This window comes from Bombus terrestris, chromosome 3, assembly GCF_910591885.1.
Source record: "Bombus terrestris chromosome 3, iyBomTerr1.2, whole genome shotgun sequence".
Lineage (NCBI taxonomy): Eukaryota > Metazoa > Arthropoda > Insecta > Hymenoptera > Apidae > Bombus > Bombus terrestris.
The window spans coordinates 8870394-8896209 of NC_063271.1; the positions used below are offsets into that span (position 1 = coordinate 8870394).

Consider the following 25816-nt stretch of genomic DNA (forward strand, 5'->3'; position numbering starts at 1 on the left):
TTATTTTACCAACAACGACATCGACACTCGTGTAGATACCTCATTTTATTATTCTACTTAAGTTTCGAACTCTAACTTGAGATTTAATCAATGCATGAAGGCAACACTTTTCTAAGATTCTTATTCAAATCTAGTTCATGAATGCCGATCATTGTTTGTAATCTAAATTTACATAACTCCAATTGTCATTGCATTTCAATTTCACTCTTCAATTCAGAATTACAATACTCACAACATTACGTGTATTATTCATAATACATAATGCATAAAATATCGCTGTTCTCATATCATTAAATAAATATACTATATAGATTCTTTAATCCAAAAACCTTTGATTATTTTTAAAAAAATTCTCGTAGTATTCTTATCGTGAATTCCATAATACAAATATTACTTGACAAAATTTTTATATTACTATATAATAAAACTTTTTCCAATTTCGGTTAATTCACTTATTTTTTTAAAAGCTTTGTTTTATTACTAAAACAAGGAATCAGTCGGAGAGGCATGAGAAACTAATATACCTTTTATTATTTAAAAAAGCATCACATTTTTACATTTTTCCTTATTTCATAAAAAACAAGTAGCAATGTAATATTTTCCAATCTAATTAATTCACTTAAAATTTAAAATTTTCCAAAAAGATTGAGATAGGTCAAGTTAGATTTCAACAGTATTTAAACATGTTTAAATAAACAGAAACACTCCCATCGTTTAGAAAATTGTTGATCTTAATCTATTCTTTTTGGTAAATTTTGAATATTACGTGAATTAAACCTAAAAGATATATTTTTTAAATCTGTCCTTATTTCGTTAGTTAAATTGTTAAAATTTGAAAATTAAAAATTAAACAATATAATAACTCATCAAATTCTTTCATTATAAAATCTTCAACTATTTAAAAAAATTTCAATTAATTTCCTTTTGTTGCAAATTTTGTAATAAAAATATTACTGTCAGAAAACTCCCATATTTTTCATTCAACAGAACAATACTATTTCTTTGACGATGGCGAAGTAATCAACAAAGAGTGCGTTTGAAATTCATAAATTCCTCAGCGTCTACGTTAACTGTATGACGCAGAAGTTCATCTCTCCGTGGTGCGGAATACAGGGCAGAATTTGTCAAAATTACATTCTTACCGGGAAACCTTGGTTGTTTATGGTGGTGACATGTCGCATGATGAAATGAATGAATAATGAAACATGGCACGATCTGATGGAAGAAAACTCGACCACACACTAGCATTTATATCTGAATTACAATTATTTATATCTACGTTCGTTTGTTATTTAAGCAATTGAGAATACGTGTACTTACAAGCAAACGAAAAATACGCAAACACGCATCAAAGAAAGAAAAGAATCCAATATTCCTATGAATTTGACATAACGCAGAAGATAGTGGCTTTTTCTAAATACTACGAATTAAAATTGATATACTATTATCGTACGAGTAACGACGTATTATTTAATTTTATTTTTTGGAAATTTTTTCCCTTGTGTTATTTCTCTTTATCTAATTTCTCAATTATCTTTTACCATATGATAGCTAAATATATCTGGACAATTACCTTAGCTTTTAAAAGAAAGTAATCTATTTTAATATCTGAAAATAATAAAAGATAGAAAGAAGCTTCTGATACGTAATTATTAATAAATATCAGACTTGTAATTAAAAAATATATTTATATCTCTTTACAATATTTTACCACAAATACAACAAATATAAAATAAAAACACTTCTCTAGATTTAAAACTATTAATATAGACATCATTCATGTAAATAACCCCAAATAAATAACCCCACAATTCCATACGCGCAATATCACATCTTTCAATTTACTTATCCAAGCCTATCGCAAACCTAACCCTCTTTGTATCAATTTTCATACGACCTATTTTCTTAGATGTTCAGCTATTTTATTACTGTTTATTCCTGGAAATTCGTTTCATTCTTACTTACGCTATTTACATATATAAAATGAAAAAACTTACCATGTCACGATATCGAATTTGTATGCTCACTTTAAGAAATGCCCGACGAGATGCCCCTAATCGTGTAACTCCGCGTCGGAGAGCACGACGCAAGACTTTTAACGAAGTGGATTTCCCGCGCGTATCCTGCCGGATGTAGACACTTGCCGGCGTATAAATAATAAATACGAAATGCACGGGAGACTCTGGCTAGACGAGCAGGGTCTTCACCCCACGACATCGAGGGTTGTCGAGGTAAGGAACGAGCCAGACCAGACAAACCGACGCCATAACGACGTCTGTCGACCAACGCCGAATACAATATAACTGTAATTGCTCGAATTACGTGGCAGTAGCGTTACGATTGTTAATTATTAAGTGTCCACTAATTACTAGTCTTTCCTTTCTATTACATAAAGCCGATATAGGTAGATACTATAGTTTCGAATTTTACATTGAGGTTATGAATGCGAATTATAGAGGGCATTGACTAATGGAAAATTTATGTTAGAGCTTTTAGAATTTCTCTTCTTTTATAGAATTTTTTTATGATAAAAATATCGTTATTAAATTGAAGAAATTGAATTCGTTTAATATATACATATGCCTAATGTACTTTAATTACAATTAATGTAATGTACATATAATTTATGTTAAATTGTTTTTTATTGCTTTTTAGAATGCTTCAACAGCATCCTTTAAGTTGCATTTTTGAAAATATACAATTTTTAAAGAATTTTAATGAAGATATATTATACATACGCATACATTAAATATACGTATATTTTGTCTAAAATTGTTTAAAAATTAAAAAATCGTTCAATTTCAGATCGTACAATTTCAAATTTCAAATAGTTAAAAGAAGTTTGACATTAATAAAACATTTTTAAAAGAAAAGAAAATGATGAAGTTTAAATCATCCAATCTTTTCTTTGTCAATATCTCTTTCTCCCAGTCGATAAGAAACGAAGAATACTTATCATAAACTCAGAACTGAGTTTATAAAAAAAAAAAAAAAAAAAAAACAAATAATAACGATCCATAAAATTCCGGACAGACAATATTTACTTCGATGGAGAAAAATATCGAAGAATTCGATCAAGAATTCTCTATTGCTCATACTATACCTATAGTAACACGAATATTCCATTGTAAATACACATTGCATCTGTATCCGCATACGTTGTGCAACACATACGTAAAACGACTGTGCATTATCTTCGAACACGATTGGTATTGATGTGTGCACGTCACAGAACAAGAAATGCTGGCTGTTTACAAGGAAGGGTCGTTATCTTTTCTATCGTTTTAAAGGATGAAAGAAAAAATGAAAAAAAATAATGGATAAAAAGTTTGATTTATTTCCGTTGCGCAAGTACTGTGTAAATTCGCATATTATCTCACCTTTGCGAATGAACGTGAAATATAAGCATACATGATACATCGCGTAGATGAGTTTACAAAATAAAAAAAAAAAAAGAAAGAAAATATATCAAGGTTGTAAGAATTTGTAGAAATAAGAGAGATAGATAATACGAATATTTGTAACTTGTAATTAGACTTAATAGTTACACTAATACTTATTTGTAATTTGTAAAATTATTTGGTTATTTGATAGATAATTATGTTATTTATAAAACAATAAATTAGAAAAAAGCCCGAGGGGACTAAGCCTATGAAAAGCGGATTGCGGTGGATTATATTACGATCGTGTTTTTAGATAATTACTGCGTTAGATCTCTATACTAAAGCCATTAAACCTTATTTTCTTCAGCACCTTTTAATTCGCTTGCTTTGTATATAAGTGTTCAAAATAATTGGAAGACCATTTAATTTTATTTAATGCTTAAGGAATTTCATATATATGTTTCTCATATATATATAATATATCTACTATATTAACAGCATTTTAAGCATTAACAGCATTATTCAATACTTTTGGAAGTTGAACATGCAACGGTAAGTTGAACATGTGGAAATAGTCACATTGCTATTTATGTAATTAATTCACTCACTTCAATACGCCTGAAACAAGATCTTCTAATTATTTTAAACGACATACCTTTGTTGCGGCGGTTATATACAGTGATCCATTAAGTAGGGACCAACTTAACACCAGCTACTGCAGTTGATGTCGCAAATTAATAACGGATAAGAGACTTTAGAGGACAAACGTGACGTAAGAAGTTTCACTCACGGAGGTAATTTTTTCCTAGGTCAAATTTTTTTAATGGCAATATTGTGGCTCTTGCAATTGAATTATTCCAGAAAATATCCTATAGTGGAAAAAGCTCCATTATAATCCTTTTACACCATCTATATTACGATCGAAAGCAAGATAACAGCAAATAGTTTTTATGAATCACCCTGTATAACCATTAACGTATTAACTTCTTAAACTGTTATTTTAAAAGCTTTTACCCAATGGAACTGATTTAAATTACGAACGAATGACTATCTTTAAGAAGCTCCTTCCGTTCGTCAAGAAGTAAAACTTTGCAACGAACAATGGATGTATAAAGGAAAAATAACAGGATTTAATGGTGGCGAGACAAGGGAAAACGAACAAATCTGCGCGTACATAAGCGTATAATCTCGAAGCACTACAAAGACGTTAGGAGATTGCTTGTTGCAGTGCACTCGTCATACATGTATTCAGGATTTAATCGTGTATGACGAAAATCGTGCAAACTATAGATAGCTAGATAAAACATCTCGTTACAATCTGTACTGTTCTCACGGTAAAAACAGAAACTATCAACGTTAATTCAATGTGAATTTACAAGGTTACGTTTATCTCAAAAAATTACGAATAAGTTGATTCTACTTTATGATAAGTTCCTAACCTATTTTATGAAATATACGGCTTCAGATCTCGAATACGAAATACTTAAACATAAATTCATTTTGTATCAAAGCTGATTCTGAGACTTTAATTTATTCATTGAGGTTATGATAAAAATGTAGGTCCTATAACGTATTTTAATGTTGTTCCAGTCATAAATTTTACGAAACATAAACCTATTTTATAAAACACAAGGTTGATCTTCAACACGAAATATCGAGACTTAATTTAATTTCTTATCGAGGGTTCAAATTTCTAATTTATTTCTAATTTATACTATAATTTGGATTTTACACAATATTTTCAAGAAACTTCAATTGATGGATTTTATAAAGTATCTTATTTTTGTTCTAATCATTATAGATTTGTAATCCATTTCATAAGCATATAGCTTGATATCAGATACGAATCTCTGTAACTTCATTTCATTTTGGATTGAGGCTAACATTTCCAATCTATTCATCGACATTATCATAAAAATTCTGATGTTGTAAGTAAAATATTTTGTTCCTAGGATAAAGAACTATAATGCCAATATTTTTTTGTTAAAAGCATCGAGTATTTGTTTATCAAGAATCACGTGAGAAATATTCTTTCGTAAAAATATTCTTTCTAGTTTTATCTTTAAAGAAAAGAATTCATGAGTAGATTTTCTGAGAAGCTGATCGTTATGGATTCACCATTGGGGTAATGCGAAAGCTCTGATCCTATTTCTCATTTCGCTGTTCCCTATAGAGTTCTCCGTTTGTCCAACTTTATTCATTATCCCCTGTTACTTTATGTTTCCGTCGCGTAATTCTTAACCTATTATTACGACCGTGGTAAAAAATTAAAATACCAGAATAAAAGAAGGATAATTCAACAGGAAGCTAAATCTTCATTATCAATTTCTTGAAAACGTCGACTACAACGATAAGACAGTTCTGTTTCACCGGTTGAGAAGGCTTTATCAGCCGACATCATTTGCATCACAGTTCTTGTATAGGTTCACTAATTCAATCTGTCAGTTGTTATCAATTTTGCTCGTTTATCTGCATTAACCGGCAACATTTCCATTCCACGAATATGTGAAAGGAAGAAACGAACAGAAATAGAGATGTTACCGACATGCATTTTCTTAAAATATTGATACACGAAAATTATACGGGGGAAACATGATAAATCTATATTTGACTGGCTGAGAATCATAGTTCACTGTTATTTTTCATAAAATTGTGTTTTACGTTTATTATTATAATAAATACATTACACTTTTTCAAGTCATGAAAACATATAACGAATAGCAGAGAGTGAAGTCATAACTTAATTAAGAAACTAAAGAAATAATACCTGTGAGAATTGAAATATGTTACATATATAGTTGACAGTGTATTAAATTTTTAAATGAAAGACAATAATAACTTGTCATGTTTCTCTTCTGTAGTCTTCATTTTTTCCAAGAGTCGAAGGACCGAAATTTTATTCCGCGTTGTCAATTATACGCTCGATATTTTCCAGTCTTACTGGTAAGAAAAGAGGCCATAAAGAAGCCGTAAAACATAACTGCGTAAAGGAAGGGGGGTCGATCCGCGAAATGCAAAAAAACATCGCATCGTTTCCATCCGGAAAGTCTAACACCACCAGCTGTGTTCTGTGCGCCAGACGATGGGATATTTGCATTGAAAAACTGGTCAAAATTGGATTCTAAAAATTGCGCTTCCTCTGCAATATTTTTGTTCACAGAAAAAGTTAAACAAGAAAAATTGTAACAAAATTTTTCAAAAGTTCCCTGAGAATTTATACTTATTTATGTTATTTTCTTACAGTAAATGGAAATGAATAATTCGTTTCTTTGAGAATTTCGATACTAGTCACTAGTCACTACGGATTTTTATGCATTTATAAAAAATTAAGAACTACAAGAACGCACAGAATGCATATAATATAAAAATATATATGTAAAATATCCAAATTATTGCACTCGTTATAATATTTGATGAGTGGAACAAATCATTGTATCTTTAAAGCTTTAAATTTGCATAAATATCCGTTGTCGGATCATGTATCCAAATAAACAAATCGAGGAATTTACAAAAAGTGGAATTAATCAGTTTGGTTTTTTAGAATAGAATAGAGTCTTTTATAACACGAAAAAAGGTCGTGCCAATACTGTGTCCCAAATGCAAAGGATTAACACGGCCCGTAAAGCTTTACAATCTCTGTATAGTTTCCTTTCTCCTTACATACTCTTATTCACTCCTCCTTACGAAATCCTTTACGTGATCCAAACCAAACAGATGAAACTCTTACTAGTATTTTTCACTTGTCACTTTGTTTGTCATCATATTGTCGTAGGTTTTCTGCGAGCACTTTGTGGCTGCACGATTATCGATTTGGAAAACGTAGAGCGGAAAGCACCGGACATGTCTCGTTATATATACTATGTACATATAAGGATCATAGGAGGAAACAAATGTTAATTTATGACTAAACAAAAGAATTTTCAAAGGTCCAAAGATATAAGTCTTTTAAAGATAATTGATAAATTAATAACGTTTTATGATACAATTCCAAAAGCCAGAGATACGATTATTAAGACAAGCTCTATTTCAACATCTGCGATACTATGATATTATGACTAACGATATTTTGACAATTTGAAGCGAATGGAAAAACAAATATATAGACAATTTTGATAATATGGGATTAATTAACAACGTACTGAATCTTAAAACTATTCTACTATTAAAAAAAAAAGAAAATATGACTTATCATGCTTGTTTCCTTCATATAGTGTACATAATATATATATTTGCTCATAAAAGTGTTGGAAGACTTATAGAAACCTTCTTTGAATATACTATGTGTGTTATATGACACATTTTGAAATTTCAACTGTTTTATATAACAAAGATAATATATATATAAAAGGTGTTCAAGTATTTTCATCAGCTACTGTATTAACATGATGAGCAATGAAGATGGCTATTCATGCTATATACCAACTTTTAACTAACTGTATCTTGCACTCTAGATATCTGCTAACTTCTCTCTCTTTCTTTATATATATATATATATATATATATATATATATATATCAGTTTCAAATTTGACCAATATAATCATGATAGTCGTGTTTCATTATATGCTCATAATATGTCAAAATGTTTCATATAACATACATACAAATTTCTTGTCGTAAGTGTCCAAATATTTTTGTGAACCAATGTATATTCACAATCATAGAATTTTCGTGTGTTGCCCGTGGTCGTTTCTTCGCTTCCTTGTCCTTTTCACGAGCACGAAAGAGAGAGAGAAAGAGTGAGAGAGAGGGTATCCCAACGTCAAGTCGGGTCTATCGACCGGAGGAGAATCAGAGGGTGGAAGAGGGTCAGAGACGCGGAACCACACTAGAACGAAAATTCCGTCCAATTACCGTTCCTATAATACGCACACGGTGTCGACATACTATATGTCGTATTTGCACACGATATAACTGGTTGCAAGAGACGCGTCACCTTTTACTCAAACGGTCAATGGTATCTAATTCATTTAGGACGCATTTAAAGCAATTATTGCTTTTGCACTGGTAGGTAGAGGTCGCTAAACGTCGTACCACATCCTCGTGGTAATAATGCCCTCGATTGAGGATAACATCTTTCGTCCAAATGTTTCCACCTTATCATACATATGTTGCAATTCGATGAAGAAATTGGGGTCAGTTTTCACTTGGAAATCAATGGTTCTCGAAGGTAACGTGATGGTTCGTCCCTCACGCTAATATGCACAAAGTACAATGGCTGAAATTGATCTACTATGAAGTCTCGTTTTTCGTACGAATTACTCAACTTACTTTCCTTTCGTGTTTCTGATATCTTATTATAATTATCCTGATTATTATATTATATTGATCAAACACGAAGATGGAAGATTTACGATTTAACCATGGCTCCGTTGCTAGTCCAAAGTTTCTTTTTGTGAATCGATGCACGATAACATCGCCGATGCGGTACGCAGTACTACACCGGACGTATGTTTCTTGATGCAACGTTCCGATGGAGAGTTCATGTCCCTCTACTGCGTTACGAGACATGTCGAAACGGACAGTTACCTAAAATACACGCGCGCGTACCAACGAACGAAAGCGGAAATTGTAACCGAACCAAATGAATGAAAGGGTGATATAAGAATATAAACTAATAAAATAGAAAAATAGTAAAATATCACCAAAAATAGCAAACTGCAATTAAGAATATATCTTATACTAAACAAAATATGCTAATGTATATAAAGCAAACAATATAAAATATGGTTAATAAAATAAATATAAAGGAAAAAGAATAATAGGGGAGGAGGAAAAACTAGATAGTAGATTCTGCCCCTGTTATCTTTCTTCTCTCTCGTTCAACCATAGCATTCTCACGCTCTCTCTCCCTCTCTCGCAACTCCCGCTTCACTCTTCGTGAAAATCGATTCGCTACCGGCCTGGACAGCAGACCATGTCAAACGTGTACTCAAAAGTATTACCTTTTCGCGCAATGAAACGTTACCTTATCACTGTCTCGTATCAAACTAGCAATCCCCGTACGAAGATCTTCACGGTACGAGTCACAAAAACTCTTCGACCGGCATAACCAGTCTTTGTCTTGCTATCGTTGTATTACTGCTACGAACTTCGCTAAAACACTGAAAAGGCGACCGTTCTGAACGATACAAAGGCAAACGAACGATATCGCGATTTAAACAGCTGCGAGTACGAATAAATGAAAGAAAGTCACAAGCAAACACACCCTAAGTGAACATCCGTCGACCGACGACGCCAGACTGCGCGAGAGCGCCACCTTTACCTTTCTCGCTTGTTCTGCTTCATCCCCACCACTAACCCTTTGTGTCATTCTACGTTCGCTATCTCACTCTTTCTTCAAGTCGTTATAACTTGCTCCATCTCTTCTCCTTACCACCCTTTGCTCTATCATGTTACTTCCGTTTCCTATTTCGATAGTTTCTTTATGCATTATTAATTTTTCTTATTTACTTTATCTTCATATACTATGCTTTTCTTCAGTCTAATCAATTACAATCTTCAGTTTCTGTTTTTATTACTTTTCATCATATTGTGCGCAATATATGCAGCACCAAGTAGTACAGTTAAGGTAAATGAAATTTGCCTCTTCAAATGACCATTATTATCCCCCCCAGTTTTTTAAACTAACTTCATGGAATGAGCCTCTAGCTCCTCTTTCACAATTTATATTATTATTACATACACAATTAATATTATTAGAGAAATTTTACGAGTTTTTAACATCGATAAATTCTCTTAAATAATAACAAGCTCGATAACAAAACAGAAGTTGTACATGCAAACTGTACAAATTGCAAATTGTCTCATTATGCTACCAGATGCAAAATTGTAAAATTATAGAAAAGAACTCTATAACCTATAACTTGCGACTTGTCGATTTATTAATACTATTAGTCGATAAATTGTTGTACAGGAGAACCTTGGTGTGTTACATATATAAGAGAAACAAATATGTCAGATACCTATATCACACTTAATGAAGAACAGATTTAGGATTTCCTAAACATATATATACCTCGATAACTATCCTGATAAGTTAACAATACATACATAAAACTATATTTTGTCATCATTCTTTCCCTGTTACGTTTCTTTTAACGTGTTTTTCTTATTTCCTCTACTTCTGTAGTGTTTTCGTGGCCACGATCTGTCTTTTTCTGTTCTTACTGCCTTCGTTCGCCTTCTCACTTCGCACCCTGTTCCTCCACGAATCCTGTCTCGATTCGCACATGCGCACAACGCAAAACCGCGGTCGCGAATAAGCTCGCGTCTGCGTTCTTCTAATGTTGTCTGCCTTTCTGTTCCTTTCTCTATTCTTCCACCCCATTCGCTCGAAATCGTTCGTTGAAGTTAGCGTGATCCGAAAGAAATTATCCGTTCGTCCCACCCTTCTATACTTAATAGAAACACGATGTGTCCGTCTGTCGACGTCAGACGGTGGATGGCGACATACATTTCCATCCTTCTACCACCCTATCACTATTACTGAGGGAAACGTGACCGCGTGGGGATAAATTATGTATTTCTAAATAAAATGATTGCTTCAACCCCTGACTTTTATCTAAGAGCATAAAAAAAACAAATTAATAAATATAAATAAGAATGAAATTTCTTCCGAAATGAAGTTAATACCTTATACAAACTATGATATTTTAGTATATATTTTCTTATTACGTAATCTAGAATTTAATAGTAAAGCTTAGGATAAATCGTTAAAACAAAAAAAAACTGATATGTAATTATGAATAGAAGTTACGTTTATTTCAAAATAGAGTTATTACCTTGTATAGCTTTCAATATTGTAACATATTCTTATTATATTTACTCAATAATTTTTTATACGGTGAAGAGATGGCGTTGGCAATCGTAATCAAAAAGTATATCGGTGTACCGATAGAAATGATTATTTAATGCGACAGAAATGGGTAACATACGTTCTTACTGTTCTCGTGCCATATGTTACCTCCACACACATGTAATAGTTATCCACATGCAATTACGTTTATGTAAATTCGAACTTATAATTAGATTCGTAAATTCATGATTAAAGCGATTATATAACGTTACTTATTAACGACCAATACTACAATCGCACTGTATGACAGGGACACTTGTTTCGAGAAACAAATTATGTTTGACAGAGGTCTGAGGGTATTTACCAATATTCGTAAGTATCTTCGAGCGGTCTTGTATCACTGAACTATACTATGAACGAATTTTCAGCTTCCGCTAGAGCAATATCGAATATTTGCTTCTGAGGAGTACGGTGCCTACTATATTATTGATGTATTCTCCTTATAGTCTTCTTCTATCCAAGAACTTCGTACTTCAGTGGTTACAGAAGTATGTATAATGTATGTATGTGTATGTGTAATGTAGCTTTTTGTGCAATATTATGATATTCCTGCAATTATAAACTTATAAATTGCAACGATTTTATAATATAAAACACGAAAAATTCATAAAAATAAAAATTGTAGGTATGAAATATTTTTAATGATAGAAATAACTATTCTATGAAATAAAATATGTTTAACGATTGAAAATGTATATAAATGTTTATAATGACAATTTGTGTTACTTTTAATCTAATAAAAAATTCCAGTTTCCAGAAACCTAGAAATCACAAAGTGACCATAAACACGTACCACATTATCCGATGAATAGTTGGAACGAAATTGTAAGAAAAGATTTATCGAAAGTACAATTGACATTTAGGTGTGGTCTTGTCAAGATATAATCACTAAATTCCGATTAGAAAAACGGCACTCCCAAAATGATCTTGCTATTAAAAATCTAATCAACGTCTATCGCTTTACTAATTTCTAAATTAGATATTTTTAATTCAATATACCGATGATTTTATTTTGTTTAGTATTTTTATTCATTATATGCTTATAATTTACTATATTTTTCAATCTATTTTAGTGAAATAACTGAAAATCGATATTCTTTAAAACCCCATAATCAATAAATAACGGTGCGATAATCGAACGTTAATTATCGAATGATAATTATCGAACCACTAATGGCTCGTTTTCATGATATGAAAATAATTTCCGTCAGATTATCATGTGTTGTCGCTTGTTATAACCAGATAATAATTTGCTAATTGGCTACTGGTAATTAAATTAAAATTCCCACTCATCGGTATTTTAGTTACTTGAGAAGGATCTCCTTCTTTAAAAAATTGACGGAACATTAAAGATGCCCGCAGCAAATATAATATTGTTTTAGATAGTAAATCATTATTAAGCAGAAAATTTACTTGAATTATAACTTTGGCAAATCCAATTAAAAAAGTAAACAGTTACTTCATTATAAGTCATATTCATTAACTTTTCTTTCAATAAATTTTTCCATGAACATTACATAACCTGTAATGCTAACTCGCTTATTTTTGCAATGTAACAAAACATCCATATTACTTTTACCAGAGCAATATAAAATCTGATATAGTATCTCAAAAAAATACCTTCGATCTTTGTATTCGTAATAATGTCAGGACATGCGAAAACCATCTCGTATCATCTGTACGTCATATTTATTCCTCTATCTTCCTCTACCAAATAAAATGTTTCAGGGTCACGTTCAGCGTTTACAAACGCGTATTTGTCATCAAAGAATTTAAAATTAGTTTCATAATAACGGAAAAACAATTAAATATCACAATATTTTATATTATTTTGTATTAGTCTTTAACACAAAAGTTATCCCTTGCTTTTTCTACTACATTATACATTGATCCTATACCTGAAACATAATTTCTTATGGTAAATATCTTAAATTTTTTATTAATTTTGTGTTTCATAATAAAACTAAATCCTACATCTTTAATCATATTTAGTATTTAGATGTGATACGAACATTAATAATAAAATATATTATATAAATAATTTTAAAAAAACTAAATTACTAACATTTATATATTAATCAATCAGATATACATTTCTGTGGCACAACAAAAGCGTAAACCTTCGATAGCTCAGTTGGTAGAGCGGTGGACTGTAGTTGGCTTCTTAGAAATATGGATATCCATAGGTCGCTGGTTCAAATCCGGCTCGAAGGAAATATTTTTTTTTAATTTATGTAAAAATTTAATAACAGTTCGATGACATTGAAGTAACATATTTTGATCTAATATTATTAATTAGTAATTAACAAGAATAATAAATATTCTTGATTGTTTAATCTTTTTCTCATTCTCTTTTCCAAAAATAATGTATGAGGATGTAGAGAGATCACTGTACCAAAAGCAATATATTATATGTAATGCAAAAACAATATTGAACGGGAAGAAAAAAAAATAATTTCTTCCGACCGTGACAGGACTCGAACCTGCAATCTTCGGATCCGAAGTCCGACGCCTTATCCATTAGGCCACACGGTCTCTTGTACGAACATAACCAAACATTTTATATCACATGACTTAAAAAAAATATAATTATTTATTATATACAAAATTTATTGTTTTACAAAATTTGATAATATACCTTTTCTTTTATACACATAATATGAACAAAGTTAAAACTTATACCATACTTCCTTTCTTATAATATGTTCTTGTAATAACTTTATCGTAAAATTCAAATCGAGAAATCTATATTATCAACATTTATGAAATCCATATTTCTCGGAATAGATATCAACTATAATAGCATCCTCATTGATTAAATATAGTAAATATAGGATTTACCTTAACATTATATCGAGGACGAAGATTATATTATTGACTAAGGCATGAATAGACGTAACAATTAATGAGGCTTCATGTTTCATGTTCTGAAATATCGACCACGAAAATACAGCGGTGTCTCTTACGCCCTCTGCGATTTGTTACAGCATTCCTACTTCACCATTTGTTAATCAAACAATCATTATCTATATTACCATAGACAAAGTTTTGTACATATGTAATTTTGTACATATCTACTAGGTGGCATTAAACACAGAAAACAAATTGTCAGGCTTAATACATAATAAATTTGACAGAACTGCAGTATTTTATTAACAACTTGTTACAATTTTATAAAAGATATTAATAAATGTACCTATACAGATAAATTGCCACATAAATTTTTCAATTTTTATACAAATAAAATAAATATCATAGTCAAAATAAAAATGACAACTTTCCAAACTCAACTTTTGTATGCTTTAGGAAATAAAATAAAGGTTCTTCCGGATTTAAGAAAAATATTTCTTCGTCCTTTAATACAAAGTAAGTTTAATTTGTAATACTATAATATTACTACAATATTTCAAGTATTTTGTATTTTAATGAATAATTGCAATTTATTACTTATATAGTAGCTGTAAAAGCAATAAATCAAGAATACATAGAAGAAGGAATATTAGATAGAATAAGTCAAAAATACAATATACCAGAAGAAACTGTGGATGAATATTATTCAGTCATCTTTACGATATTAAAGATTCATTTGGGCACAATATCGCAAAATATTAAACCTGCAGAATTTAAACAAATATTAGAAGAACTGAAGTATGTATTTTACCATATATCACATTCAAATATTTTTAATTTTATTTTAATAAGTATAATATTATTTCTACAGATTATCTTCAGAATGTATTGATGACATATCTATAGTTGTATATGGTCAAAAGCGACCAGAATTAATATCAGGATTAATACAAAAAACAAAATTTTATCCACACCTAATAGCCTGCAAGTGGCGTATAGATATTACTATTTCTTCTAGGTACCTGTTTAATAAATTATAATTTTGTAATACTGACATGTGTAATACAAAAATTCATTTTACTCATATTTCTATAAATGTTTATGAAATTATCTGCTTACTTATTAATGTGTATATTTTTAGCATATTAAATAGAGTTTTGGAACCACATATTATTATGGAATGGACATTTAGCAATGGAAAGTGTCAAATATTTGAATTATCTTTGCCAAAGTTTCATCAGTTAAGACATGCCATAGCAACTATACTTGTAGATATGCAAAAGGTTGAAAAACAATGCGCTTCAAAAAATATTTTATGTAGCTGATGATGGTATGAAAACTAACAATATAAATCTTTTTCATTCTAACCTTGTGCAATATTGTATTAGAAATAAGAAACAAGATGTAAGATATCCTTTGTACTTCAAGAAACTACATTTCATGTAATAATGTAAATAACTAATAAAATTAGTTAACTTTCCCTTGTTCTTTTATTTTACAGAGTTTATTATTTTTAACTACATGAATTCGAATAAAATAGTTTCTAAATTATATCACATTTGATATTTTCACTATATATGCTATTTTTATTGCGTAGAATTAAAAAGATATTTTTGGTATCGTGGTACCTTTAAAAATTTCAATGTGCTATGTAAAGTGCGAAAAACATCGATATCGTTAACTAGAGTGCGTACTGAATATCCTATCTACATACATATGGCTAAGTGTAGGTAGATCTGTCTGTATTCTTGAAAAGATCCGAAGCCCTTTAGAAAAATGTCATCGTTGTTAAAAAACTGTTGGAGGCTGTCACAAAATCTATCTGTTACAACACCAAAATGTAAATAAATTTTATTGATAATTCTTTGATTTTCTGTTTTATATTATGTAATAAATCATAAACTAAATCGATAGGTTATCCAAAATTTCTTCCCTTCACGAGGACAAATACCACGGAAACTGAAAAAACAGAATTACAACGTACGTAAAAAATTGTTATTTATAATATGTTTAATAATGTAATGTCTTTAAATGTAAAGAATTTTTATCATATATATTTTATAACCTTTTCCTCAATCTTAATACTTGTTTCTCTAAATTACATTTACACAATCTTCTTTTATTAAACAGCAACACTGCGTAAAATCAGAACAGATGTAGAAGCCATAAAGGATATGGGTTTATATATTAGTGCATGTTTACCAAAGTATGTGCAGAAGGTTCAAATAAATGCTGGCGATGAACTTGAAATATTAATTTGTCCAGAAGGAATTATTCCAACGCTAAAATTTTTGAAATGTCATCATAATACTCAGTTTACTTCATTATCGGATCTGACTGCAATGGATGTTCCTTCTCGAAAATATAGATTTGAGGTAAATTTGTATTTGAAAAATAATACTCCATATAATACTTCATATAATAAATATTGTTATGTAATGTTTTGATTATTAGGTTATCTACAATCTTCTTTCTCTTACTTTTAACTCACGTATTAGGGTAAAAACATACACAGATGAATTGACACCTATAAAGTCAGTAGAAAGTGTTTATGATGCTGCTAACTGGTACGAACGAGAAGTGTGGGACATGTATGGCATACTATTTTTGGGTAATTCAGATCTTCGTAGAATTCTCACAGATTATGGTTTTGAAGGACATCCATTAAGAAAAGATTTTCCTTTAAGTGGTTTTGTTGAGGTAATTTTATAATATAATTCTAATGCTTCACAAATGCTTTGGCTTCAATTGGTAATATATAATGTAAAAATTATATTTTTAAACGTAGGTACGCTATGATGATGAATACAAGAGAGTAGTATGTGAACCACTAGAATTAACACAAGAATTTCGCAAATTTGAATTATCCACTCCATGGGAACAATTCCCTAATTTCCGTCTTGCTGAACCTGAAAAAAGTAAGGAAGAAGAATCATCTAAAGATAAAAAGTAAATTACATTTTTATTGTATGTTATAAACATGTATTAAAAGAAACATGTTTTAGTCTTCATATTAATATTTATTTAATACTACCGTGCATTCTTTTCAATAAAATAGATACAAAGTATGACAACGAAAATTTTTAGTAATTTGTTTATTGACCCTAGTAGCATGAACAATTTATGTATTTTCCGTGTAAGATAACTTCAAGTGAAATATGCGCATTTTGTATCGTTTTACATTTTAAATATTGTATAATATAAACGTAATTCGTTAATTACAAAGTGCTTATATCCTAATTTTAAGGCATATTTTTCGGTGAGTTGTAAACAAATTGAATCAAGAACGAAATTGACTGATCCTATATTCAATATTTACGTGTATATAATAATAGGAATTACTGCATATTCTTTCCTTAAGAGAAGTGTACAAGTACTCAACCTTTGCTTTATACAATTATACATACACTAAGATTATTTTACATGCATTAACCCTTTCGCTTTGAGCGCCGCTTATAGGCGGCATCCGCGAGATGACCTGTGGGTACGAGTACCGCATATAGGCGGCGACCACGCGACAACTCCTGAGTCCGGCACCCCATATATCTGGCATCTAAATGATGCATATACAACTGCTATCTGTAGTCAATAATATATTTTTTCGTTATCGGCAGAACATTTTCTGTTGATTTTATTGACATATTACTTCTTAAAATTACTCATTGTTGAAACAACATCAAAACGTTTCACACAATATATTTCAAACATCCAAACGATCGTATACCGTTTCATCTTAAAAATCTATTAAACCCATTGACAGTGAAGCGTATATTTCATATACGGTTCTTACAAGAATTATTGTTATTTAAGACTTAGGCAAACATATATACAGCAACCACGCACACTGTGCGTATTTGTGGCGCGCGTTTCCGTTCAGTAACAGTACTTCGCCGAACTGGACTGCCGAAGCGAAAGGGTTAAATTATATTATTGCATCTTTCATTTTTTTGTTTTACTTATTACGTTAGCACCAGCAATTAGAACATTTTCTAAACTAAGTACTTAAATATATTCATATATTTTACTTTAGTACTAATAACAACTTACTTCCGCGAAATAAGTTTTCTTTTCAAATGTAAGGCAAGACACTTCCAATTTACGAGAAAGGAGAACCTTTGTCTTTTTTAAAAATATATCTTTTGAAAATTGTTTCCTTATTAATCCACTTGAAAATGTACGCGTGGATGTATATATATAACGTCATCACAGTGCCAGTAGTATATATGTACTTACATACATAACATTCATTCTAACATCACAGTATTTCGTAAACATGTCTCTCGTTATCGTGTGTGTGCGCGTGTGTGTGAGTGTGTGTGTGTGTGTTTATATGTATATATTGTATTGTAATCGATACATGTTAGATGAAATTCTACAATGACCATATAATTAAGCTCTTGTCGTCCATAATGAAATATGCCAGTTAGTGAATAAACTATAGTTTTTCAATTGTATTCGCTTTCTCTGCGACTTTTTGTCGTTTCCTAATAAATGGAACAAAACCCCACAACGACGCGCCTACCACTAGAATAATTCCTAAGATGCTGAAGATCGGCCCGTAACTGCCGATTTGTTCAAATACAACGCCGCAGATTGGAGGGCCAACCAACTGTATGATTCCATTTACGAACAACGAGATACCATAGGAGGAAGTTAACTTCTCGGTCCCTAACATATCGGCCATTATAACCGCGGTGATACCAACGTAAATACCGGAAGCTAATCCGAAAACACCGCAATAAACCGACAGGATGGTGTAGCTTGTGGCTATGGGGAGAAGAGCCAACGAGATTCCAGAAATGAACAAACCGCCAACGAAATACCAATGCTTTGGCATGATCGAGACATCGGATAGCGCTGAACCTCCGATACGTCCTATTAGGTCTAATATAGAGACGGTCGAAAGAAGAAGGGAAGACATATTTTTGTCGAAACCCAACGAAATAGCGTACGCCGGTAATAAGATGACGAAATTCGTATAACTGACAGCGTTCGTTGAATTCGAAACCAAGATTACCAGATAAATAGGATCCTTCAATAAACTAAAGTCAAAGAATTTGTTCTTCTTCTCTTTTACTTCGTTCTTGTTCGTTTCTTCGGTACCCTTCCTCGTGAAGGTGCTCGATATTGCGTTCAAGGTCAACGTAGACGCCCTTTCCGGATGTATAGCGGAAAGCGTGCTTCCATGGTACGGCGTGCTGATATAATTAAAAGATGACATGCTCGGTGACTGTAAAGGCGATTTCTGACGTTTCGATAGTCTGGCAGAATCTCCGCCCCGTTCCGGAACAGCGTGTAACGCCGGAGTGCTGTGCATCTGGCCTGTTATCTCCCGTCCCGTGGGCATGCTAATTTTTCTCGTTCGACCTTGAACTGGCGTATTCTTGTAATACTCTAAAGCGACACTGGACGCACTCTTTGGTACCATTGGCGCGGCTTTTTCGTTTTCGTTCGAAGAAGAAACAACATGATTCGATTGCTTCTCATCTTCGGGACTAGCTACTGTGACCGAGGCGACCTCCAAGTCGACGTCGTTCGATTTGCTCGACGACGATGCTGGTACCATGTGCCTTTCCACCGGTTCGTACAAAAGAGCACTCGCCCATACATTCAAAGTAACAGCACCCATTATTAATACTGCACCTCTGTAAAAAAGTAAAATGAGCTTTAGCGCTTTTTGTTCGGCCCAACGATAAGGTTAGCTATAGCTTACAATATCGTCATCGGGATATTCCACGGCTGTTGAGAGAAAAAAAATCGTCACTTCGTTAAACCAATTACATAAATACTGATTTTTAACAAATATGCTTTTCCTTTAATATCAGTACTTAATTTTAGCTAATTAACTGTTTAAAATTTTTTCCGTGATATAAATATGAATATTTTAATTAAGTTATGCTGTTAATCAATCACTGAAATACAATGATTGTGTAAGCATGGAATGGAATAGGAAACATTTGAAAATATTTAATGATCAATTTTTTTAGAAAGAATAAAAAAAAAAATATTTTTCTATATAGTGATCAATGATGCAATGAAATGAAGATAATTTAAAAGATCATAGATAGAAGCGTAAAAACGCTTTATTATTGTATTTCTTGTATACTTGCTAATTATTTTATTTTATTATATATATAATTACTTTATATGTATAAAATATTTTTGTATACTATATAAATTGTAAAAAGAGAATACAAAAGATTAATATCAGGTACAGTTTGTTAATACTCTTAAATGATTCACTTATCATAATCTTTGGTAAACCAACAGATATAGTATAACATATTCCTAACTTTTACATTAACATAATCTTTTCAATACTGGTTTATGTGTATATATCTCGTGAATTACCACCAAGTGTTATAAACAAAGTCTTATATATTCCAAAATACATAAGACTTATACTAATCACAGCTCTTTTTTTAAATAACCTTAATAAAAAATTCATTAAGTATTATACAGATGTTTCATAGTCTGAACAGACTATGATAGATAATTTGTACGTCAATCTGAAACTGTTTTATTTATGAACTAAGAATAAATGAACAAAGTAATATTTAATATTTAAATATTTCAATAAAATAAATATAGAATTAAAATGAATTCAATGAGCATGAAACAGAAATAAACGAACAGAGAGCTTAGAAATATTTCATTGAATATCAACAGACTTCTATAACTGATACTTAATGTTTTTGAAAGAAGAAGAAATACTAAGGAAGAAAGAGTGTTACTCCTTTCCCGTTTTTAAAATAGATTGAGATGGAAATTATATTTTTAGAGTGCGTTTCAGATCGCGTACAATACATTCTGCGGTACGAGAGAAGTTCATCTTCTTCGAAATCGCAATTTGTTCCTGTCTTCTCCCATGGACACATTCTTCTGCAACAAAAGAAAAAATAAAAGGGACGTTTAGACGAGTGAAAACGTTCTAGCTTACATCTATCGGTGTAGTAATATATATACATATCGTATATATATATACATATATTATATATAGCATATATCATAGTACGAATACAGAATATAAAAATTGTGTTTACGTTTTGAGACTCGTTACGTATAACGATATTCCACATTAGCATTCGGCATAAATTAAAATATTCGTTTCGATACACGCGTGTTAAATCAACTCGATTAAAGTTCTTCCGACGTAAAACGTGAGTTTTAGACACACCGCGTACTGTTTCGTGTCGCTGTAAAGTAGAACTATGAGAAAATGAAAAAAAGAGAAATATAGTAATTAAAAAAAAGAAAAAAACAATCACGAAATGAATATTGAAACTGACTTACATTTGATATAGCGTAATTTATTAATTAATTCATACGTACTTCGACTTTATACTTAACTCTGCTACGTCTTTCGGTCATCTTCAATCGTTTCCTTTATTCTTAAAAATTTTTCAAATTTAAGAAAATTGTGAGAGAATCGTTGTTAAAATTTTGATTAACGTTATCCTCATTTCAATTCCACCAAATTTTTCCTAAAATATCAAAAATCTTTTTGTTTTTTGAAACGAGAGATCAAGATATAAATATTCGAAGACCGTAGCAGGATTAACATACGTAAATCGAGAAAAAAAACAGTCTACTCACATGTTCACGTTCGATCGACAACATATTATCGACATACATATGTACAATATTGTATATTCATAAAACCAAACGAAGAGAATAAGAACTTCAGTATACGTATTTGGTTCTAAAACAAACATAATACGTAACCAGAAAAAAAGAAGATACAAAAGTACAAGAAACAAAATTAATTTTTTGATTACTCCTATTGCACAGCCGCGATTAAACAATGCGAAATGCATAAAAATTTAACTTATCTTAATTCTATTTTTGCTATTACGGCACATATTAACTCAAAACACGTGAGCATCACGCGTTCGCCATTTATAATGTGCACACTTAAAATGTGCAAGTACTTTCAACGTCAAACCGTACGTTTCCTTAGTTCTCGCATGGACATGATTATTACATATGCACACACAACGAAACGCACGCACGTGTAATTATAATTTTTTACTTTCGACTATTCGATAATGGCATATGCTCTACCTTTTTACTTCTGTTTTGTTATTCTTTTCTTAAACGAAGCGTATCATTTATAATTAAAGAAGACAAAGAAAGAGGCATATTATCTTCTTTATGTGCACATGTATTCCGAAGACAAAGAATTACACTTTATGCTAAACTGATGGTACTTTAATTCTAATACTTGATTGCGATACAGACTGTTTCGTTTGCATCGGCGGTTAAGTATCTAAAGCGAACGGCAATTTCACGACACACAAGGATTGCATCCAGATCTTTAAATAACCGCCCAATGAAGGAACTCGTCTTTATCATCGTGGAAGAAAGTCATCACAATAGGTTGCACGATACTGGCCCAGATCTTATTTCGTCCTTTTTTATTGTAGTCTCGGTGCAGATGAGTCTAATTTAAAATCAAGCGTTAAAATATATTACGCCTGGCAATTTGGTTTGGTAGAAATGATAAAAGATAAAAAAGCGTGATAGGAATTTAGATCATTAAAATACGTGGCATAGAACAAAAACGTATATATATGTATATACGAAATATATATGATTCTTACCTAAACCATATCAGATGAATTATGTGGCATTTTCCACATGCAGAATTCGGGATTAGTACATAGAATATTTCTGCGTGTCTTTGAAATTAGAATAACGTCAACTAGTCGCGAGCCTATCATCTTTTTGACAGCCAACGTTACCGTGTGTATATCGAATGGTTAATGTTCGTTATCTTTAATGACAACACATTTGATAAGAAGGCTATAAAACAGCTATAGAATGTTGTAAATTTCGCAGAGATATACAATAAAATTGTGTACATAAATGCACGCGCGTGGTTGATCCAAGTATCTTATAAAAAGGAACTACACACATGCATGATTGATCATCGTCACATTTAATTAGTTGTAATAATGATGTATAAATACTCACCGAAAATAATCTTCACAAAATATATATAAACTTTCTAAGACAATAACACTTTATTTACGGATCTTCATGAGAACAAGATGCACGTGATTATACACAAACCTCTTGTATCTTTTTCTTTTTTCTTTCTTTTTTTGTCGTGACACTAATTGTATCACAAATTATATAAAAGTTGGACAAATCAAGCTCACAAATCACAGATACATTCAATTTTGTCAAAAATAAAATGAACGTGTTAAAGCATATTTTAATTAATTACATCGTTTAATTAATTAATTTCAAAACATCATTAATAAATTATATTAATTACTGTTCTGCAGATAAAATGGTGTTAAATAAACGTTTTATAAAAATAAAAGAAAAATTCAATTTTTAATTTTAATCATTTATAATGAACCCTTGGTTTGTAATTTTTTAGCAATCATAAAACAATCTTTCATAGAGATAATAAAGCCATACCTGTTGTTGTTTTAGATACATAACGAAAAAACGTACCTGTAACCATACTCTCGTAGAAGAATTCCTAGGATGGGTGGAAGAAATATCGAACCTAATGCACTACCAGATATGCAGAGCCCATTTGCAAGTCCACGTAACCGTACAAAGTATGAAGTTACTATATACACAGTTGGGGGAAAAGATAACCCTGCTCCAGTTCCTACCAGAACACCATAACTAAAAGATTGAACAAACAATAAGATTACACATTTACATAAAAAATGTAATAGTATGCTTTTAATTTAATAGCAATAATAATATATTAATAATTACCTGACACACAAGAAGGCCACAGAGTTGGCAAAATAACTTAGCATCATTCCTGCAGCAGCAAATGTTCCTCCCAATAAAGTCACTGTTCTATAGGAGTATTTAACTGATAGTACACTGGAAAGGGGTCCTACAACAAAAATTAATTTTCTTATTTTCAATTCCAAATGTTTGCCACTAGATAATAGTTTTACCTAGTTTTAATTAAGCTTACCAAGTGAACTATACAAAAAATAGCATAAAGCTGGTATCCAAGCAGCTGCAGAAGGTGATGCATCAAAAACTTCTAGAAATTCAACAAATAAAACACCAAAGGATTTCACTGTTCCTGGAATTAGTAGATTGACCATAACGGATGCTAAAAGTACAAGCCATCCCCATCCTCCATCCGGTGGGACTAGGTCCTCTTCAGTTGTTACATTTTTAACTAAATAAAAAGAATTATGAATATTATTATTATTTATAAGTATATACGACTAGATTCCATTAGTTTACTCAATTCATACTTATTGTTATAGCATATTTTATATACAATTGAAAAACAAATTCCTTTTAAAAATTTAAAAAGTCCTTATCTTTTATATAGAATTAAAATACTATGTTTTTAATTATAACATATTTGAAATAATTTCGTGTTAGAAAATTTCCCATAACTATCTGGAGAGATATACATATTTTTTTACTTGAAATAGAATACTTTATCACTAAACAAAATATGAAAAAAAGAGCGTAAAACATCGGTAATTGTATATTTGTATTTATTATTAGAACTCATTAAGAAAATTTAAAATTCTCAGTGCATATCATATTTTTAGTCATTGCTAAAAAGATCGCAATATAAAGCGATTTTTAAAAAGATCACAATGAATCTTTATTACGTTTCCTATCTTTTTACTCATAAATTAAAATATTTACATACAATTAGTGGGTGAACATTGATCCCTTCAGAAAAAAAAAGGAAAAAAGAAATAAAAATGTAGATTCTCAATGTAAATGACCTACCTTGTTTATTGGTCCCATTGAAGTTGCTTTTTTTCTCGTTCTCAGAGTGCTGCGATACAAGTCTATAGTTTCCTTTCTTATTTTTGCTTGCACCGAATTTGATGTTGATACCATTGTCTTGATCTTGGACTCGTTGCATTGTCATCAACCTTTTCTTTTCCGTTCACACTAGCGCGCGCGCGCGTATACACATGTACAATATATATGTATATCTGAATGTAATTATACAAAGGAAAAGCGAAACGAGAATCCGTTGTTTCGTTGCGAAGAAAGAAAATCTAACGTTGCCCGTCGGCACTCAAACGCTCTAATAACTCAACTTGATTAAGCCTTAAAAATATCACGGGAATTAACAGAAAAAGTAGAAAGAAATAAGCGAGAGAGGAATATAAAGAGAAACGATAGTGCACCGAATTACACCGAATAGATAATATCGTGGCCTATGAGTGACCAGCATCAATGTTCACAAACTGCAGGATCAGCAGTCGTGTCCTCCTCTTCGATCGCTTCGGACTTCATCAATTTCAATCTAATGCTGGAGGTCACGGTTAGACCGTAGCTTTTTCTGTTTCTCTGATAAGGCAAGCCTCGTGAACCGGTCATAGACCCCGACGTTCGCATAAACGATTTCCTTCGAAATTGTTGAAACGGGAAGTATCTGCGATCCAATTGACTCGACGACGCCACCAACAGTAACCCGCAATATGATATTCTGTATAATTTCACTGGGGTTACACCACCGCCCGTGCCTTCTGCTTTCGTTACTCCTTCAAATTGCATAGAGCACATAAACAATGGCATGTATACGGAATATTCTTACGCACGATTCACTGTCATTCCATGCAGAAAACGCTTCGATTTGCACTATCGAGTCACGAATAGAGATATCAAAACAACTTGTCCGTCGCGGAACGACTGATCAGCTGTGTATCACGCAGGGCCGTTTACCACTACTTCATCTTGTCTCCCACCATACCCACATT

At 31.4% G+C, this 25816-nt stretch overlaps 4 protein-coding genes, 2 long non-coding RNA genes and 2 other non-coding genes across 9 annotated transcripts in view; 4 read left to right on the plus strand and 4 right to left on the minus strand.

Annotated features, from left to right (window-relative positions):
* Nucleotides 1-9639, minus strand: part of LOC100645517 (cholesterol transporter ABCA5) — a 35403-nt gene extending 25764 nt beyond the window's left edge. For both annotated transcript variants that reach the window (XM_003394420.4, XM_048404233.1), the window contains exon 1: nucleotides 9351-9639. The gene's annotated coding sequence lies outside the window, so the exon portion shown is untranslated. The remainder of the gene's footprint in view (nucleotides 1-9350) is intronic.
* Nucleotides 9640-13359: 3720 nt separating this feature from the next.
* Nucleotides 13360-13454, plus strand: TRNAY-GUA. The gene is made up of 2 exons: nucleotides 13360-13396; nucleotides 13419-13454. It is a non-coding gene; the product is annotated as a tRNA-Tyr (tRNA).
* Nucleotides 13455-13702: 248 nt separating this feature from the next.
* TRNAR-UCG lies at nucleotides 13703-13775 on the minus strand. Its single transcript has one exon. It is a non-coding gene; the product is annotated as a tRNA-Arg (tRNA).
* A 550-nt stretch (nucleotides 13776-14325) lies between these two features.
* Nucleotides 14326-15570, plus strand: LOC100645403 (COMM domain-containing protein 5). Its single transcript, XM_003394419.4, has 4 exons — nucleotides 14326-14606; nucleotides 14696-14888; nucleotides 14962-15108; nucleotides 15232-15570. Exons 1-4 carry the CDS (start codon nucleotides 14510-14512, stop codon nucleotides 15413-15415), a joined length of 621 nt encoding a protein of 206 aa, XP_003394467.1. The 5' UTR covers nucleotides 14326-14509; the 3' UTR covers nucleotides 15416-15570.
* A 155-nt stretch (nucleotides 15571-15725) lies between these two features.
* On the plus strand, nucleotides 15726-17170 carry LOC100645281 (NADH dehydrogenase [ubiquinone] iron-sulfur protein 3, mitochondrial). The gene is made up of 5 exons (XM_003394418.4): nucleotides 15726-15930; nucleotides 16005-16070; nucleotides 16221-16465; nucleotides 16545-16790; nucleotides 16879-17170. Exons 1-5 carry the CDS (start codon nucleotides 15867-15869, stop codon nucleotides 17041-17043), a joined length of 786 nt encoding a protein of 261 aa, XP_003394466.2. The 5' UTR covers nucleotides 15726-15866; the 3' UTR covers nucleotides 17044-17170.
* On the minus strand, nucleotides 17034-25788 carry LOC100645159 (monocarboxylate transporter 12). Its single transcript, XM_003394417.4, has 5 exons — nucleotides 24834-25788; nucleotides 24046-24258; nucleotides 23835-23961; nucleotides 23559-23738; nucleotides 17034-19735 (listed from the first exon to the last, which is right to left on the minus strand). Exons 1-5 carry the CDS (start codon nucleotides 24976-24978, stop codon nucleotides 18526-18528), a joined length of 1875 nt encoding a protein of 624 aa, XP_003394465.1. The 5' UTR covers nucleotides 24979-25788; the 3' UTR covers nucleotides 17034-18525.
* LOC125384700 lies at nucleotides 19533-24825 on the plus strand. The gene is made up of 2 exons (XR_007223383.1): nucleotides 19533-19670; nucleotides 23538-24825. It is a non-coding gene; the product is annotated as an uncharacterized LOC125384700 (long non-coding RNA).
* Nucleotides 20799-23531, minus strand: LOC110120347. The gene is made up of 5 exons (XR_002308980.2): nucleotides 22694-23531; nucleotides 21687-22533; nucleotides 21423-21574; nucleotides 21134-21299; nucleotides 20799-20972 (listed from the first exon to the last, which is right to left on the minus strand). It is a non-coding gene; the product is annotated as an uncharacterized LOC110120347 (long non-coding RNA).
* Nucleotides 25789-25816: the final 28 nt, after the last annotated feature.

What these genes read in the sequence shown, in the direction of transcription:
- LOC100645403 (XM_003394419.4), top strand. Translation starts at nt 14,510, where the DNA reads ATGACAACTTTCCAAACTCAACTTTTGTATGCTTTAGGAAATAAAATA. An exon ending in TCTTCGTCCTTTAATACAAA is followed by an intron (nt 14,607 to 14,695) that starts GTAAGTTTAATT and finishes TTACTTATATAG; the next exon opens with TAGCTGTAAAAGCAATAAAT. An exon ending in CAAATATTAGAAGAACTGAA is followed by an intron (nt 14,889 to 14,961) that starts GTATGTATTTTA and finishes TTATTTCTACAG; the next exon opens with ATTATCTTCAGAATGTATTG.
- LOC100645281 (XM_003394418.4), top strand. Translation starts at nt 15,867, where the DNA reads ATGTCATCGTTGTTAAAAAACTGTTGGAGGCTGTCACAAAATCTATCT. An exon ending in ATCTGTTACAACACCAAAAT is followed by an intron (nt 15,931 to 16,004) that starts GTAAATAAATTT and finishes CTAAATCGATAG; the next exon opens with GTTATCCAAAATTTCTTCCC. An exon ending in CTTTAAGTGGTTTTGTTGAG is followed by an intron (nt 16,791 to 16,878) that starts GTAATTTTATAA and finishes TTTTAAACGTAG; the next exon opens with GTACGCTATGATGATGAATA.
- LOC100645159 (XM_003394417.4), bottom strand. Translation starts at nt 24,978, where the DNA reads ATGACAATGCAACGAGTCCAAGATCAAGACAATGGTATCAACATCAAA. An exon ending in CAATGGGACCAATAAACAAG is followed by an intron (nt 24,259 to 24,833) that starts GTAGGTCATTTA and finishes CTTTTTATTTAG; the next exon opens with TTAAAAATGTAACAACTGAA. An exon ending in CTACGAGAGTATGGTTACAG is followed by an intron (nt 19,736 to 23,558) that starts GTACGTTTTTTC and finishes ACTTTTTTACAG; the next exon opens with AGGTGCAGTATTAATAATGG.